The sequence below is a fragment of the Seriola lalandi genome, unplaced genomic scaffold (genome assembly GCF_002814215.2).
Source record: "Seriola lalandi dorsalis isolate HSWRI2012SDOR001 ecotype SW California unplaced genomic scaffold, Sedor1 jcf7180002054378, whole genome shotgun sequence".
Lineage (NCBI taxonomy): Eukaryota > Metazoa > Chordata > Actinopteri > Carangiformes > Carangidae > Seriola > Seriola lalandi.
Window position 1 is genome coordinate 370,331 of NW_019524931.1, and position 19,208 is coordinate 389,538.

A 19,208-nucleotide genomic window follows, 5' to 3' on the forward strand; every position below is an offset into this window, starting at 1 on the left:
GAACAGTGTATTAATATAGGCTAAAGTAGAACCGTGGATTTGTGAATTTCTTTTCTCACCTGTATCTGGTTCTCTGGCCCTGCCCACAGGAAACGCTGCATGACGCCCAACTGGACCATGAGCTCCAAACGCACGCAGCTTGGCAGCTGTGGTTGGTGCAGAGGAGCTGTCCGTCAGTGCAGCTGCAGTTGTTACAGTCCACCTGATGCCAGCTGCCGGCCGCCCAAATCTGACCCAGTGAGTCCACACAGTCACACTGCCAAAGCTGCACACACATCCCGTCCTGCTGCAACTGGCCTGGATGCACACATGCATTAGTCAGACATTATTGCTGGAAAATATATTGCTGTTGATTTTTTTGCAGCCATCATAACAAATTACACCTATTACACCTTTCGTGGGCAGCTTTTAAAAGGGTCTGAAACAGGTTTTTTCAGCAGCATATAGCTCTGCCTCTGTGCTCGTGATCCCAGCCACCCCTTATAACTGACAGTGTGCTGATCCCCGTCTACTGCAGGTAACACACTGACTATGCATGACTTCTGCATATAACCCCCCCGTCAAATAACCCCAACTATCCCTTTAAGTCTCTAACATGCTGTGTGGGGACCCTGGCAGTCCCTGATGTTTCTGTTTTTCAGAGGCACACTCAAGGGTCTGCATGCCTGACACAATTACATGTGGAAGTTTGCAGATGGGCACATGCACGTTTGCCTTAGCCTCCAGCAGACACAGAGCAACAGTATAATTTATTTGGACTTGTTTCCTGCCACCTGGAGATCTTTTTAGCTCTGGTTGTAGTCTCTTCCACCTCCTAAGAAAAATATCTGACCTATCTGACCTAAATATCTATCCTGTAGTGATATCTTAATATGTCAATATTATATATTGAGTGCACACCACACTAAAGTGTATTCAAAGCAGCTCATAACTAGTTTTGGATTAACAGCACCGAGACTATTTCAGTAACCCACCTGTATAGTCATGAACACAAATGGACATACAGATACACATACACAGTCCCGCTTATCTGTTCAATACCAGCAGGTCCAGGACCTATAAGGTCTCTCAGATATGCAGTAAACACACACACAAACACACACAGCGGCTTATCTGTTCATAAAATGATAGCAGCCTCGGCACCTTTAGGGCAGCGACAGCCCGGCTGACATTCTGTGTTGCCCTGGCACTCGATGCCCTGCTGGAGGTCTGAGCACCGCTGTGGACATTGGTCGGCACACAACACGAACTCCTGGCCCGGTGGGCAACCTTTCTCATCTACACACAAATACACAAACAGAAGGTCACCATTTTCCCATGATGCTACAGACATTTTCTCTGCATAACATGCCTCACCAAGAATGCTGATCACAGGTTGTGATTGACTTTTTGAACAACAAAGATGTACCTGATAAAATGGCCACATGCTGAATCAATGAACATTTGTGCATGCATAGGATGAACTAACCCTAAGGTCACAGTAATATAAACTCAACAAGTGTGTGTGAACATGTTGGGTCTGTCTCACCACAAGGTTTGGTGTTGCAGGGTTTGACTTGGTTCTTCTCTCCTTCGCACTTTTTCCCACCGTTTTTGGGTGGAGGGCTGGAGCAGGAGCGAGTGCGTATGGAGCGTCCGCCACCACATCGCTTATCACAGCGGGACCAGGGACTCCACCGGGACCAGCCTCCATCCACTACATCGTCCAGACAAACATGAGTACAAACACAGACCAGTGAATCCTGGTGTAGCAGTGAAGCTTTTGCACTCTGACCCCTTGAAACAAAGCAACTCGTGACCGCTCATCACAGGTTATAACCTTAGTTTGGACATACGATGAGAGCATTCCGATTTCTTGATTGTTTCATTTGAAGGATTCATTTTTGAAGAGGTAAAAGTATCCAGTCTGCAAAGACTTTTTTTTTGAGAAGTCAGAGAAAAAGAATGAAATATTTTCTCTGTTCTCCCCTAAGATTTATTTATAATCCCCAGGTTGGGAACTTCTGACATTGACAGACAAAACACCATGCTAGTGCTTTTGTATGTTTTATACCATATACCAAAAATCACATATACTGTACTTTAATGGATTTTCAAAGCATGGTGTAAAATTTCATAGTTCTGAGTTGTGTTTCTCCAATTTTCCAGGCAGTCATTAGTTCCCATCATTTCACTATATGAGCTTAATTTCTGCTTTCATTGTTGTCAAAGTTTGTTTCATGGTAATGCAGTTAGTGTATGTACTGCATTACTAGACAGCTAAACAGCTGCAACTTCAAGATGATGCTGACTGTAAAGGACTTCCTATCAAGCAGTTTTTAAGTCTACAGTTTGAAATGAAAATCACAACTTGACTCAGCATGCTGCTCTGGTTGGCTGACCTCTGCAGGGCCTGATGTTACAGAAGCGCTGCTCCTGGTTCCCTCTGAGGATATCTTCACACCAAGACCCATTGGTCCCGGGGCTGATAAAGGTTCGGATCCTCTGCTGCTGACCCACTCCGCAAGACCGCGAACAGAAGCCCCACTCCCCCCACTCTGTCCACGAACAGTTCCTCCTCAAACAGTCGGCTCCCTTACAACCATCACCTCCATCTGGGATACATCAGGAAAGACAGAAGGGGTTTGATATACAGTACACTACATGTAGTAGCTGAGTATCAACATAGCTTTATCAGAATAACTATGATGCTTTGGTATAATTGCTGGTACCTCAAACCATTTGTTTGCATCATTAGAGAAATATCTAAATATTGATTTATTAAGGTGAAAATTGTACACAGAACAAATGCAAAAGTCATGAATGAATAATCAGAAGGAGAATTTCATTCATAACCTACACCGTCTCTTGCTTTCAGTGCTGACTCTTTTTATTATCTTGCCTCACTACTCAGTTGTACACACACAAAAAACACACTTCACACATTCACACACACACACACACAAACATGGTATTATTATTTCTTTCCGGATGGTATTACTCTTTGTTTCCATTCATCCCTCTCGTTGGAACATAAATTTTAGATAAAAATCTGAGAGTCAACAATTCAGCTGCCTGGCTTCTGGTTAGATTTGCATAAATTAGCTCTTATGTTCACATAAAATTCACTGTAGTCTCAAACAAAGTTGCTAAAAAATACAGCTAGCCCACACTAATCTCTTATGATGTCTGCACTGATCAGTAAATAAAACAACAAGTCCGCTACAAAATCTGTTCTGCCGTCAATGAGATAAGCATGTTTTTGGGGTTTTTTTTTTGCAATCTCAAATAGCAAACCAGCAAATGTAATAAAATTCAGTTTGAAGAAATGTTTAACTGGGGGAATGCAGATCATTACTTACAACATGTGCTCTCTCTGTCAAACACAGGCTCTAAAAATATGAAAAATGAATCCTCGGTTGTCTGAAATAATCAGTTGAATGGCAACTGTCATTAATGTGCCCACAGTCACTTTCATTGAAGATGCCTGATAAAAGTACAGTGCTCTATTATTAACTACTGGGGTATTTAACAGACTGATAACAGTCCCTTCGCTTCAGTTCTTTCATACACACAGTACTACATTTGAACCTGTGTCCTGATTCCTGTAAGTGCCACTTACTCTTGTAATCTCACTGTTTACTATATTGCTATTGGAAATAGAAGATATCAAGCCTGCTGGATTTGCAGGAGATGTTCTGTTAAAGCATTGACAAGAGAAAAATCTAGAAGGCTTAGTTTACAGCATGAGCAAGCAGATGGTTTGTGAGATTCACTATTACTGTATATTGACAGGAATATACAGGTAAGATTTGGTATCAATCATACAGTCCGACAGAGGTAAGAGATGTAAGTGCTGGTCGCACCTGGACACTGGGGCAGGTTACAGGCCTTCTCTTGATGAGAGCTTCCGGAGCAAGGAGGTTTGACACACCGTCGATGACGGGACTTCATGGCCGGCTTCAGAGCATCAGTGCAGGTCTTAGTGCAAGGACTCCACAAAGACCAGGGAGAGAAGCCAGCATCCTCATCTAAAGAAGACGGATGAGGAAAGAGGATCAAAAGACGAGAAGATATTCAAACAAAATCTTTACTGTCTTATGAGAGAAAATGTTTTAGCAGACAGAGTTTTAAATTAACACTGCACATCACAACGACAATCACCATACAGACTAGTAGGGGAGAAGGAAGCAAGAAAGAGGTGAAAAAAGAAAGTAAGAAAAATGCCAGAGAAGGAGATAAACACCGTCTGGTATTAAACTTCAAAGGATCATTTACCTGGTAAAGCTGGTTCCTCTGTAGGACCAACAATCACTGTCAGAAACACGTAAAAACTGATTATTAGTACAAACTCCATTATTTAGAATTGTGCACAAACAAGCATTGGCTGTATGTACTTTCTTTTCAGACTGGGTGGAAACTAAAAGACAAAGAAAAGCCTTTATGATTAAATTTAATGTATTGCACCCATTACATACAGTAAGCAGACACCCCCCTGTACCTGGGCAGTCAGGGGCCTGGCAGTAGGTGGTTTCTTGGCGTGGCCCCTGGCAATCTCTCCCTCCATGGGCCGGGGCAGGCTGAGTGCAGCCCCTGGAGCGAGTTTTCAGACCCAGACCTCCACATGACAGTGAACATGGGTTCCAAGGGCCCCAGGGTGACAGGCCTCCATCGACTGGGCAATGCTCCAAGGAACAATTCCACCTGCCGTGTTCGCAGCCACTGTGGGGAGCAGGAGGGAGGAAGGGCTCAGTTGTGATATGGTTTGAAGGGACAGGAAGTTGACTGCCCAAAAATACAGACAATAATTTTACAGCTAGGTGTACTGCATATGAACAGTATAACTGTTTAGCATTTAAATTGAAATACGTAATTTTTAAAAGCTTTAAGATGTTTTCAGGAATTATGGACACCTTCTAATGGTCGAGCAGTAGAAGAAAGTGGGTGCAGTAGGCAATAAAGGACTGTATGAAATGCGATATAGCTGCAAATATTCCCAAGATTCTCTGCTCACCATGTGCTGCAGTCATGAACCAGGGTGTCTCCAGACTGAAGCTCCATTCCCTCAGAGATATTGTTAAGGAGCAGAGATGAGACCGGTATGACAGAGACACTCTGCAAGGATGCCAGAAATGCTCTGTCGGCCAGACACGGACACTCCTGAAACACACACATTACAGAAACACCTTAAATGCAAAACTATTGTTTTCAATCTTGAATTACAGTTACAGAAATGTATTGAATACTACTATTTGTCCTTTGTGTTTTAAATTTTAAAAGCTTTATTCAGATTTAGCTACCATGACTCTATTGTGACGGGGAACCCACCTGCAGGCAGACTCCATGGTGTTGGTAGGTGTGCGGAGGGCAGTGGCAGCCTTCTTCGCAACCATCTGAGTAGCAGGCCTCTCTGCCGCTGACCTGAGCACAGCTGAACGGACAACCTTCACCTCGTTCACACTCCCTGTACAGCCTGCCCGGAGGGCAGCCCACCTCTGCACAGTGACATTGAGTAAAGACTTCCAAAAAGAGTCTGCAAGAGCTTTTCTAGAAGGTTAGCCTGGATATTACAGTTAAAATAAGTTTGATAATACAGCTACAGGTATTCTACAGTAGACAGGTACTCACCGAGGCAGACCTGGGTGTTGCACATCTTGCTCTGGCGACTGAGGCCGCTGCAGGGTAGAGAGCTGCAGAGACGAGAGCGGGACTGCTGCCCTCCACCACAGGTGACCGAACACGCAGACCACTGAGACCAGGGCAGCCATGGGCCCCCTGAGTCTGGAGGACAAAACACAGAGATGTGAAGACAAGAATAGATACAGGGAGACAGTGACATGCTTTGATTTAATAGCAAAGACTGTATATCTAATTAATTTTAATCTGTATCGTAATTCCCATAATTTTACCTGAAGTTCCAATAAAGAAATAACAAGATTCTCTACAAATTCAAGGAACAAACTTCTTCTCCATAACTTTAAGGAAAACCTTTCATCATGTATTGTTGAATATCTCACTTTGCAAAGGAGTACATTTAACCTAATGAATGTACAGTGGGTCAGGACTTTGTTCCTTAAATTACCACGAGGGATTAAAGCCTTTTTTGTTTTTATCAAGTCATCAAGTTTTAAGTTGGATTGGTCCGACAGGACTACCTGTACAGGGGTGTATGTTACAGTCTTTCTGCTGCTCAGAGACTCCCAGACAGCCTCTTCCACCACTCTGAGGAGATGGATTATCACACTGGCGTCTCCTGAACTTGACTCCTCCTCCACAAGGAAGCGAGCACTCGGTCCAGGCTCCCCACTGGCTCCAGCCACCGTCGACATTGCAACCAGGGACTGATTGACAGTGCAGAACCCCAGCCTTGCATGAACTGAGATAAAGTGAGGAAGACAACACAAAAAGAAATGAAAATAAAGATATTGAAATTTTAGTTTTTCATATATTAAATTGAATTAAATTATATATCATATATCATATAAACTAATATTATTACAAGAATCAAAATGCTATTGTACCAGTTTTTGCAGTCGCTGATGATGCTCTCTCCTGGATTTGCAAACTGCCAATCAGATCCACCAGGCCATACCCATGATCCATTACTGGAATCTAGACCACCTGCCCAGTGAGCAAATCAAAGAGATATAACAAATCAATAACCAGAGACAAACATCTATTGATCAGACTAATCTGTGTTTAGTCCAACACACTTTACTCATACAATGTATGTACAAATAAACAGACTGTGGATCTAACCGGTATCAGAGCTGTTGTGGTATTTGCAGCGACACTCATCCCTGGCCACACACACTCCATCCTGCAGAACCATGTCACCTGGACAACCACAAGTGCGGCTGCACCCGGGGGAGTCCAAGCACACTGTGTCACCATGGAGATCCGAACAGGAGCGAGGACAGGGCTTCCCACAGGGCCATTCTTCCTGGCCTCCACCGCATTCTTCAGAAGACAAGAGGGAACACAGTTTGAAGACAATTAATACAGGGAGGGAACTAAAGGGTTGTAAGGTCTACTACGCCTTTAGAGTTTAATGTAATATAAAAGCAAACTCGAAACGAGCTGGACTGGAAAGAAATGCAATCCACCAAGGGCTGAGGTCAAGTTCTGATCCCCAGATGGACAGAGGTGTGGGTCAGGTTAATGAAATGAGTGGCTGCTGGAAAATAGAAGCTTTCAAAGATGTGATGAAAAACCAATAAGGCTGTTGGTGTGTGTTAATAAATTAAATGCATTATTGAAGTTAAGTGACTGATGAACAGTGTTTGGATGGACTCTCCCTGACATTTGTGTTTCTGTGTGCAGACCTTTTGCTTTATCGCAGCAGTGCAGAGGCCTGTCACCTTGGTGTTAATCAGTAAACCCTGTTATCATTCTGCAGGGGTTGGACATATGCAGAGACAAGGGAGGGCAGAAAGAGTTCAACTGAAGCAGAGTTCATTGATCTTCCCCTTCAGAAAGCCATTTCATTTCAACAGGCCTTTTGTCTTCAAGCCGTCTCTTCTCTCTCTCCCAGGCTTCACCAGCAGCGACACATCTCCTCAAGCTATCCTCATTTTAATCCAGTAACCACTCTTACTAAGTGGGACATGAGTGCTTTTCTACATATATCCACAATTAATATACAATCCTTTATTACACTGACCTGAGCAGATGGTGTTGTTGTCATGGCAACCGCGGCTCTGCCTGCTCTCTCCAAGACAGGGCAGGCCACCAAACCTGGCAGGAGGGCTGTTACATTCCCTGGTGCGAGTGGATGATCCAGCGCAACCATCACAGTCAGACCATGCCGACCACAGACTCCATGAACCGTGGACTAGAAAGAGAGAGAGGGGAAAAGAAACAAAGACAGAAAATAAGAGCTGGGAACTGAAAAGAAAAACAGGGAGAAGTTGATACATCTGTCTACACCGAAAGATGAGTAAGAGACAGATAAAAAGCGACAAAGAATAGCAGCAGGAGAGAAAAAGATGGAGGACATTCAAAATGACAAAAACAGGGATGAAACACGAGGAAAAACTTGGCTGAGTGATCTGAGGGTCTCTGGCTGTAAATAATTTCAGCCAAAAGAGTCTTAAATTATCTGCATTATCTTACCAGTAAGCTCAGTTTCTACCAACATCTTTATGAACCTATAAAAGTTCTAAATAAATGTCCCTGCCGCTCAGTGGCGGCGTCTTACCTGGACAGAAGGTGATAACAGGGCAGGGCTGTCTCTGGATTTGAACTCCGATCCCGTTGTGTATTTCCTGTTCTCCAGAGCAGGCTGCTCCTCCAGCCTTGGGCTCAGGACAGCCACAGCTCCTGTAGCGGGACACCGACTCTGCCCCACAGGTCCTGGAGCAAGGAGTCCACTCTGACCACTCACACCAGTCACCTGACACTGGAAACACAAATCGAATTTACAGCCATTCTCAAATATAATTTATCATTATTCATTTACTATCAATCAACTTACTCATCAATTTACTATTAAACTAAAGACAGGTCATATTTTTTAAACCTGTACACCAGCCAATTAAAAATGTCTAGCTTTATAAGTTGTTCATTGATCATGCATAACTACTTCTTTTCATCACATACAGAGGCTTACAGGTCTTACTCACCTGGGCAGGTGTATCTAGTGCAGTTGAGCCTCCCTCCCTCACAGGTGCTGAAACAGGAAACACAACATAATAACTTTCCTGTCAGTTTTTTCTCAGTGTTTCTTTGTGATATGTAAATGCAGTGTACATGCATGTGCTATGGGTGATGTTTGTATCTTTATTATTCTGACCAGTTGTTACATCCGTCACTGGCTTTTGCTGTTTCTCCTGGTTCCAACCAGAGTCCAGTGCTGAGGTCCAGGCAGGGACAGTCTTCTCTCTCTATGCAGACTGTCCCATTAGCAGACAGGACCTTTCCCCCCGTGCAGTAACACCCTGGCTCACATCGCCACTCACAGTGCTGAGGGACAGGAAGGAAATCACCTTAACATCACCAAATTGTATTATTTTTTATCCATAAATCAAGACTTCATTTTAAACAGGAGTCGTGTTTGGTGTAACACTCACTGCCAGGTCATCACAGGAGCGAGGGCAGGAGGGACCACAGCTGCTGAATGCTGTGCCTGGAACCTGAGAACATGGCGCAACTGAGAACACACAGTTACATGTTGTCATTACACTGACATAGAACCAGCTGTACTGTAGTGAAGAGAAAACACAATGTGGTTGGACAGAGAACACATACAGATACCTCTGCAGTTTACACACGTACCTGGACAATGGTCAGTGTTACAGGCTACAACCTCAGTTCCCAGCCCCTCACAGTAATTTCCCTCCCCCACTGGACTGGGACTGTCACACTCTCTCCTCCGGCTCCGAATGCCCCCACCACATGACTTGGTACACTCCGTCCAGTTACTCCACTGACCCCACCCACCGTCACCTGGAACACATCATGGTGTAGTGTAAAAAAAACTAATCAAAACAACTCCAAGGCAAATGAAGATTAATCAACTGAAAATATCAGTTCAGCGTTAGCTGGTAAATACATCAATCAACCAGGAAGGGACAGTCATTTATAAAAATCTGGTTACATCAATGATATACTGGCTGTTAAGTATTAATCTGGCTACTGAAATGAAGCAAAAAGTTTAACTTTATAACTTTTTTGCATTTTTTTTGTATTATATCACCGTTTTCATAAAAGAATTTTAAACAAAATTCCAGAACTTAAACGTAGACCGAGTCTGAAATGTCACATTGTGCAGATCACATGAGCTTTCATTTCTCAGGATAAACCCTAAAAATGATGTGAACTATATTGTGTGTTACTGTGATTAGGTTGTTTACTTTTATTGACACATTTTGTGGCTCACAGGACGTTCACGTCATTTTGACTCCTGCCAGAACAAATTATGTACGAGGAAAAAAAAGAAACTTTGCTGACAGATCTTCAACAGTCTACATGGATGTGGTCTGACTCAAAATGGACATACAACCAATGTAAAAAGATGAGTGTGTGTGAAAATGTAATGCCAAGATAGAATATTTAAATATCAATAGAGTGTCAGTACAACTTAACACCAAATAAACTCACGATCACATGGGGTGCTGATGCAGACCTGGTCCTCTCTGTGAGGTCCCAGACACGGCAGGCCACTTCCAGAACGATGGGGACTAGAACAGAACCGGTACCGAGACTGGAGACCCGCTCCACACGAAACTGAGCACTGACCCCAAGGAGTCCACTGAGACCACTGGCCATCAACTGCAAAGATTGTGTGTGTATGAGCAGGAAATGAAGAGATAAAATGAAGTACAATAAGGTAATTCTGGGGCTGTTTACATTGACTGTGATGACAGACAATTCCTTACACTTTAAAAATTCAATCTTAGAGATACTGTATATTACTGTATACAGGATTTGGATCAGAGATTACTGACATGCCAATTACTGTTACGCAAACTGACATGAAAACAAAAGACAAAGACAAAGCAAAGAAAAAATCACAGTGGCTATATCAAAGAGGAGTTCTTACCATTGCAGCTGCCTTGAGAGCAGTTTACCAGCCTCCCTGCTTCACATGTACTGAAATATAAAAACACAAACAAATGAAATCATCATTTCATCTCTTATACTGACAAACAAAAACACATGCTGGTGGAGTTAAATTCATTATTCAGTTCCACTTACCAGTTGTTGCAGTCTGTAGGGACAATGTCTCCTGGTTTGTACTGCTCCCCATTCACATCACAGCGACAGTCAGACTCCTGCACACATACACCATCCTGGGAATAGAGAGGATCATGAACAATAAGAGCCTTATTTCTTGTACATGTCTGTCTACTTACGTTTGTGCACAGCCAGCCCACCCACCTGTTGGACAGTCCCTTGTGGACACTGGCAGCCAGGTGTGCAGTTCCTGCGGAGATCCATTGTGAGGTCTGTGCAGGACACTGCTCCCTTCACACACTGCTTCCACTCCTGGCCTGGAGGACACAGTCGGCCACCACCTGACACAGCAAAGGTGTGCAAGAAGAAAACCGCACGGTATTTTAATCAAAAACATGAATGTATTAAAAACGTGTCAGATCAACAAGGACATGCTGATGTCCAAGACCTTTACTTCACCAATGTGACATATTATGGCAACTAAATCTTTCATTTCAAAACAATGCAGTATGATCCATTATCTGTCAAGGAAATACACCTTTTAAATGCCAAGGTTTGCATAAACATCTACTTCTACTAGTCTACCACTATGATTTTTTTTTTTCAGCATTCTTCAAATGCATCATTTGATTAAAAGAAACATTGCCATTTTTTGTTTTTGTTGTTGTTGCTACTACAATCAGTTATGACTTTCTGTGACCCAGTTTGAGCATATAAAGTTTTTTACCTTACTAGCTTCTTATTGTTGTTTTCTGGTATGAAAAACACCATATTATTTCAAAAATAATAAATTTGAGATATGACAAGTAAAATACAACCAAATAGTATTTGTTCTATGAGTGTGAAGTTCTTGCTGTACCACAGGGCTGCAGATTACAGGCGCTGAACTGCTGAGCGGTGCCATGGATTCTAATCGGCCCACGGGTTCTGGTCCTGTAACCTCCTCCACATGTCACTGAGCACTTTGACCATGTACTCCACGGCTCTTTCACACCTGGGACACAACATAACTGGATAAACGTTTCTTATTTTTTAATCTGTGGTTTGTTTTTAGTGAATAATAAAGTGAAAACAGCAAACTTCCAAAAATCCAGCTTTTAGTTTTGATATTTTATAGTTACGATCATGTGAAGAAAACATTACCAACAAAGGAATTTTTTCTAACCAAAGCAGGGTTCAATGCTGCAGGTATCGATCCCGATTCTGTCTCCTTTGCAGGGACGACCCCCGAACGCCGGAGGAGGATTAGTTCCTGATCGATACCTCCTTCTCACACCAACATCACATGTTCGACTACAGGTGCTCCATTGGGTCCAGCTGCTCCAGCCACAGTCCACTGAGAGGCACACATATAGACACGTTAGAAAAAGACAGAGACAATAAAAAAAGAGTTGGGAAAACAAGAAAAGACATTGAGGAACACGGAGGAATGGCAGACGTAGAGATAAAAAAAAATCTACATTCAAAATTGCAAATGATAGTAAAGCACTAACCAGAGCAAGGAGCTGTTCCACACTGCATCTCTCCATTAGTGCAGGTGCTGTAAGAGACACAAGTACAGGTGACATTTGTTTATGGCATGTATTCCCACAGCAAGTGCATTCATGGATGTTTTTAGACAAAATTTAATTTATCCCATGAGTAAACAGAGGTATCATTTTTGTCATATCAGCACCAGTTATTGCAGGCATCGACACGCAGGGTGGCACCAGCTGGGTACGTCTCCCCCTGATGGTAACACGGGCACTGTGCCAAGGGCACACAGCTGCCGTTCAACAGGTAGAAGCCCAGAGCGCAGTAACAGCCGTCATAACAGGCAGTGGCACACTGCACATCTGTTGAGGTCATGTCCAAACACACCCGTGGACACGCACCGCCTTGAGCCTCACATTCAGCTGCTGTCATGTACACCATGCCCTCCGGACACTCACCTGAGAGCAGAAGGAGTGGAAATAAGAATGATGTAAAAAAACGTGAGCAACTGAAAAATACTGTGCAATAAAACACCACCGACACAATTTTATCATAATGTATTATTAATTTGCACATATTATTCAGTGGCCCTCCATAGTCTGAGCAATAAGAAAACATGATGCAGCACCTGAGCAAGGGTGGGAGTTGCAGTCTCTTGTCTGCATGTGAGGCCCAGGGCAGCTGCTGCCCCCATGCTGTGGTGAGGGTGAACTGCAGAATCGCTCTCTCGTTTGGACACCAGAGTCACATTCAGATGAACACTGGGACCACGGCGACCAGTCTGACCAACCGCCATTCACTGGAAGTACAAAACTAAACTTAGCTTTTTACCCCTCAGAGATTTTTTTATCCAAAACAAAAACACATTGACAGAAACTAAGGAATTATAGACCTGGACAGTGAACAGTGTTGCAAGGCTCTTGCTCCTCACTGTCTCCATCACAGCCAGAGTGAGTGTGGTTGAGTGAAGCGAGTGTGTGGTTGCAGCTGCGGAATCGTCGTCTGATTCCCACCTCATCTACGAGGTTGAAGCATGTCTTACTGCACTCAGACCAGCCTGTCCATTTACTCCAAACACCTTCTGGTAGCACTGCACAAGAGAATGGCAAAGTCACCATAACACCATCAAGTGATGAGTATGCAAGGGATTTACAAAACTAGGATACTGACTTGCATTTAACTTGAGGAAAGACTTTATTGTAGGGCTGCAAATAACTAACAATCATCTGACCTATGAGACAAATGAAAACTGAGAAAATATCATATATATATATATAATATCCTATAGCACAACGTAATAGTTATAAATATATTGTTTTGTCCAACCTACTGTACATAACAAAACCAGGAAAATATTCAATTTACTATATTACAAGACCAAGAAGAGCTGCAAGTTATTGTTGCATGATTTGCTTGAAAATTTCTTAAATGATTGATTATTGAAATTGATTATCAAAATGATCAATTATCAAATTTCTTTTGGGATCAGCTAATCAACTAATCTTTACAGCTTTAGTTTTCTGTAATTGTTGTTCTCAGTGTGGGGGAATTAGTGTTACTGTTGTGTGCATGTTGTGAGCGGTTATACCAGGGAGGCAGGGGGTGGAGCAGCTGCGGGCCTCAGTGGAGTCTCCTGGACAGGGCTGGACTCTGACTGCACCTGCTGGCTTCACTGGGGACCTGAGGCGACAGATTCAGGGCATAAGAACTTTAGTAGGTGGTGTGTTAGCAGTAACAGCAAACAAAGAACTTGAAAACCTATATACAATGTGAGCAGTTAGAAAAAATAAGTACAGGATTATTTACTAAATTCAATATAAGCACACATCTGTTGTGAAATAGGGTCCAACTGTTTGACCTCCATGCACCAAAGAGTAAGAGTAGATTCGTTGTTCAGTTAAACAGGTTCACCTGTATCGATGCTTTAGGCCCAGACCACAGGTGACATCACATGGTGACCATGACGACCAGGTTGACCAGTGACAGCTCACCACACAGCTGGAGGTGTCACAGGTGACTTGTCCATCCCTGCACACACTGGTGGGGCATTTCTGACAGTTAGATTTTTTTTTTAATTATTAAGAAATCAATAGTAAAAGCTAAGGACCCAGTGGTCCGAGAAAAAAGTGTATATTTAAAAAATAAATAAATAGGAAGAATAAGACTATGACATAAAAATAACCATTTCAATTAAGTTATTTGATGTTTAAGAAGGTAAAATTTGAGTCATTTAGCATTTTAGAAACGTCACCAGTTATGAAAACCAGGCACCCTTCCAAAGCAAATATGCCTGTGTCTCTCACCATGTGGTGCACTGGTCCTTGCTGACTGTCTGTCCTGGCTGCAGTGTTTGGCTGTTCCAGTGACAGACACATTGTGTGGCATTTACACATCGCCCCTCCTGAAGGTACAGACCACTGGGACAGCGACACCCTGGAAAAATGACATTATTTATGTCTGAATCAGTGTTTTATCTACGAATGACTGAGCCTATGTGAGCCACTATAATTCATGCAAAAATATCACCGTCAGGCTTGCTGCTTTTAAAAAGGTTTTGCTTTATAGTCTCTGATTCAGTGAGTTGGCAATTTTGAACACACTATCAAGTCAGAAATCATTTAACAGACAATAGACCATAGACAATTTAATATGGCCTCATCTGCTGTGCAAGAGACTGTTTTGATTTTGGCAGGGCTAACCCAAAGTACCCAAGTTCATCTCTACAACTGTTTCTACCGACTGTTTATCTTGACAATTATCACAATAACAATTTACAATTTCTCTTGAGGGTATTATAAATTATTCCAGCATATAAAAGATGTATTATCATGTGCCTGATCAGTTTGTATGCAACAATAGATTCTCAATGAGCACAAGCTTTTTACTTCGAGATAAGAGAGCATTCAAAGTTTCTGCATGGAACTTCCCACATAAGTACAATACACGCATTACTAGTGTTGTGTCTTCAGCTGCACAGACATTATAATCTAATCTCCAAAAACACTGTGAATCCTACCCAGGATACATGCTGCAGTGCAGTTGTTGGTCAAGCTGAGGTGTGAGCAGGTAGGAGGACAAGGCTCAACTCTTCCAGCCTGGCAGTCTGCCTCAGTCACCAGCACCATACCGTTGGCACAACCTGAACACACCAGTCAGTTTGTTAGTATGCTTACACAGAACAGAGGTGTAACTCAGTCAGTTTACAGAGTATATAACTACTGTTCTCAGGCTGGAAAAAAAACACTTCAAGGCTTTAAACACCATCAGCAAAATTTACTGTTTGACAAACTCACCTGTCTGTGTGCCGATGTCTTTGGTGCAGGAATGGGTGTTGCAGCTCTGGCTCTGCAGGGTCATGCCCTCACAGTCCCGCCCATCATTCTTAGGAGGGGGAGCAGAGCAGGTTCTGTTCCTCTGCCTGACTCCACCTCCACACTGAACATCACAGTCTGACCACTCTGTCCACTCTGCCCAATGACCATCAACTACAGAGAATAACATTGTGATAACCATTAAATCAGATATCACATACTTGTGAAGCATCCGTTCTATTTGACATCAGGTTTCAAAGAACAGACCTGGACATGCTCGAGGGAAGCATGCTCGACTGTCGAACTGAGCTCCACCACAGGCCCCTCCAGGCAAAGCCTCCCTCAGTATGTCCCTCTGCCGAAACAAGGAGCCCAGACCACAGGACACACTGCATGCACTCCAAGCTGTCCACGGGGACATGATGCAGTCCACTAGAGGAGAGGAAAAAGGATATATACACACATATATACATATATATATATATATATGCAGTATTTATATATATATATATATAGATAGAAAGATAGAGAGAGAGAGCGAGAGAGATAAATAGATAGATATTTTCCTGTCTGGTTTCATCACCAGTTTGAGGTGGAATTATAACCTACCACAGTCTTTTTCATCCGACCCATCCACACAGTCTTTCTGTAGATCACACCTGCGGTCCAGGTGAACACACTCCCCACTGTTACAGGGGAATTGTTTGGGGGAGCATGGGCTGGGCACCAGGGGGCGCTGCGAAGTCACCACTGGTCTGGCTGTGGTGCCTGATGAGACATGGCAACACAATAACAAAGCTTTATTCAACTTACATACAATATTTTACATAAATAACATATCCTGGGACAATTAAAATAACTTATTTTCATTTCACTTTATATTTTACATCTGTTTGTAGTCCATTATAAAATTATACAATATTCTGCAAAGGTTTTTGGCAGTTTAGATGTTTAAATTTTCATGCATTACGCAGTACCACAAGGGAGGTGTCTGATGGGTGGAAGCAGCCAGAGTCATGCAGAACTATCTTCAGAGACGAATAGAACAAGGAGTCCAGCAACAGGTGCTAATGCCCCCACAGAGCCCTGATCTCAACAGCATAAATTAACAACAAGTTTTCCAAGATGTCAAATATTGATTTGATTTAGATATTTTCTGTTGACTGCACTTGTATGAAGTTAATTGATAAATAAAAAGTATTCATGGCATTATTTTTGAAAGCATCTTCACCTTAGAGCCTAAAGATTTTGCACAGTGGTGAATAACTCCATTGTGGTACCAATATCATCAATACCAACACTTGTACTTCCAGCCCCCCGCCGCCCCCCGGACACAGTGTTGATGCGTACCACAGTGTTCCTCATCTGACCCGTCCAAACAGTCCTGTCTGCCGTCACACACCTGCGCAGAGTCCACGCAGCCAAATGACCGGCATGCAAACTGGCCCTCCACGCAAAGCACTCTGGGTAGGCCTCCATCATCGGGGGTTGCAGTGATCCACGGGGCTGTAAATAAATAGAGAATAGAGGCAGAAATAAATGTCTGTTCTGTCAAGTAAAGGATGATTGTAGATTGTAGAAAAACAGCAAAGCACCTTTTGTGGTTTGTAAACCAGGCCTTCCAGAACGAAGGGTTGTAGTGAGGTGAAGTCCAGGCTGACCTGTGGTGACCCCTGGGTAAATGGAAGGTTTGGTGGTCCAATGGCCTGATCATTTACGATGAAAAATAAACTGATAAATGGCACAAACACAACCTAAACCTAATAAACTGGTTAAATAAAACACTAGTTGAACTTTGTATTAAAAAGTTGTTGTTGGCAATTAGATACCATCAACAGCCAATCATACTTGGAACTGTGGTCTTCTGAAGTCCAGGTTCACGTGTGAGCCCTGATGTAGCCACACCAGGAAGGCTACCTTGGGACCTGGTGGTATGGAGGCCTGGGGCACCTGTTGTACTGTCACCATCGAAACCTGATCTCCTTGTGGAAATGGTCTGGTTCTGCAGCCCTGGAAAGCCTCTGGTTGAAGCTGTACCTGAAGATGAACATAAGGAGAAAGAGATGTGAACACTAAGGAGGCAGGAAATGTGCTCTACATTTCACCTGCTAATCTCTCAAGCAGTCTGTCAAACGTAAGTTGTTTGAATCAACTGATCCTATAAGGGAACTAGAAATTGGTACGAGTGGTGTAGTATGACTTGAAAGAACAAGAATGAAAAATATATATGACTCAACATCCATCAGCTCCTACCACAGTTGATCTCGTCAGAGTGGTCCTTGCAGTCCAGTCGACCATCACAAAGCACAGAGACAGGGACGCACTGGTCACTGTGCTGGCATGCAAACTGGCCTGGCTTACAGCGCTGCACCGTCACTTTTCCACCACCAGAGGGAGACGAGGTCACACTGTTGGGGGTCACCAGCTCATCTAAAACAGCAGAAGGAAGAGTTGATTCATATTATCGTTAGGCATGGGTATCGTTAAGATTTTAAGATTACAACTACTTTTATCAATATAGCTCATCGATCCGGTACTTGAACAGTAATATTATTGGTACTTTAGTAACATTAACAACATCATTACCCCATGTTCGTATAATGTAGTTAACTCTGTGTGTGGGCTCCAAGCTGCAAACATACAAAACTCACCTGACGCTACGACGGGTAAACTACAAGCTAGTTGATTAAAACCTGTACATTTCTCCGTCTGTATGTTACGGACTTTCACTAGATGTTTCCAGAGATTACTCAGGTTTCCTCTCTTACATGCAAAAGACTGAACCACACTCTGAACATTTACTTCTCTCTGTCATAGACACAAAGAGCAGGGTGTGTGTTGCATGGAGCTCCAGCGTGTGGCACAGAGCTGCCCCCGCCCCTCACACACACAGGGTCAGAGCTAGAGAGAGAGAGAGATAGAGAGCTAGAGAACGATAGAGAAATAAAGAGAGAGAGAGAGAGGGAGAGATCTTTCCTCTGGATTAGGAATGGCATAATCGAATTCTTCACCTCCTCTGCAGCCAAGGACCTCGACCCGCAGGTAGAAGGTGTGTCTGAACTCCACAGGGATGATGCGCAGGTAACGAGCTCTGACCAACCGATCAAGCCAGCGGGTCACAGGGTTCCTGCCCACCATCCGCACCTCAAACACCTGCAACACAAATAAGAAGATATTTACACATGTAATGAGGCTTTTTTCCAAGATTAATGCAATGAATTTTTCTTTTCTTCCACCATTGTGGAACATGTTAAATGCATAAGGATATATGCAAAGACAGAAATCACCTGATGTAAAAATTTGAGTCCAAATTACTACAAATACCTTAGCAGGGCCACCAGGCTTCCCATTCTCAGTGTAGTCTGTGAAGAGGCTGCTGTGCAGTGCGAAGGCCAGGCGGTATTTAGTCAGGTAACCCCACATGCGTTGACTCCCCTGAGTCACCACCCCTGATACCCACATGGGCTCCAGGAAGTCCACCTGAAAATATGGCTGTGTATCTGAAGGCAAGGGACTCCATCCAGGCTCCATAACCTGACTACACAGAAGACGATACGATTTGTTATTTCTCTGTATACCTTACATTCTCCTCTTCAAAAAGCATGGACAGCAATACATTTAAAATGCTGTTAAGCGCATGCATGAAACCTATCTAATGTTGAGGTTATTACTGTATATACAAATACCAGACCACTCACACATTGGGGATGATGTTTAGTCGTCCAGCATCAGCAGGGTTGTTCTCACGATGTGAGGATGACGTCAGTT

General features: G+C 43.2%; 1 protein-coding gene across 1 annotated transcript in view; it reads right to left on the bottom strand.

Annotated features, from left to right (window-relative positions):
- The window catches only part of sspo (SCO-spondin), a 71,318-nt gene that overhangs the window by 26,893 nt on the left and 25,217 nt on the right, over positions 1-19,208 (bottom strand). The window contains 36 exon segments of the mRNA XM_087174742.1: positions 60-297; positions 1,144-1,278; positions 1,529-1,696; positions 2,382-2,594; positions 3,846-4,010; positions 4,481-4,701; positions 4,994-5,139; positions 5,308-5,474; positions 5,608-5,760; positions 6,297-6,355; positions 6,501-6,600; positions 6,727-6,939; positions 7,643-7,813; positions 8,180-8,380; positions 8,604-8,650; positions 8,774-8,943; positions 9,051-9,130; positions 9,256-9,426; positions 10,081-10,334; positions 10,678-10,772; positions 10,861-10,997; positions 11,516-11,650; positions 11,822-11,992; positions 12,150-12,196; positions 12,332-12,587; positions 12,758-12,928; positions 13,022-13,210; positions 13,718-13,809; positions 14,041-14,166; positions 14,433-14,562; positions 15,146-15,268; positions 15,423-15,614; positions 15,708-15,872; positions 16,050-16,208; positions 16,794-16,946; positions 17,289-17,534. Coding sequence (XP_087030868.1) covers positions 60-297; positions 1,144-1,278; positions 1,529-1,696; positions 2,382-2,594; positions 3,846-4,010; positions 4,481-4,701; positions 4,994-5,139; positions 5,308-5,474; positions 5,608-5,760; positions 6,297-6,355; positions 6,501-6,600; positions 6,727-6,939; positions 7,643-7,813; positions 8,180-8,380; positions 8,604-8,650; positions 8,774-8,943; positions 9,051-9,130; positions 9,256-9,426; positions 10,081-10,334; positions 10,678-10,772; positions 10,861-10,997; positions 11,516-11,650; positions 11,822-11,992; positions 12,150-12,196; positions 12,332-12,587; positions 12,758-12,928; positions 13,022-13,210; positions 13,718-13,809; positions 14,041-14,166; positions 14,433-14,562; positions 15,146-15,268; positions 15,423-15,614; positions 15,708-15,872; positions 16,050-16,208; positions 16,794-16,946; positions 17,289-17,534 — 5,659 coding nt within the window.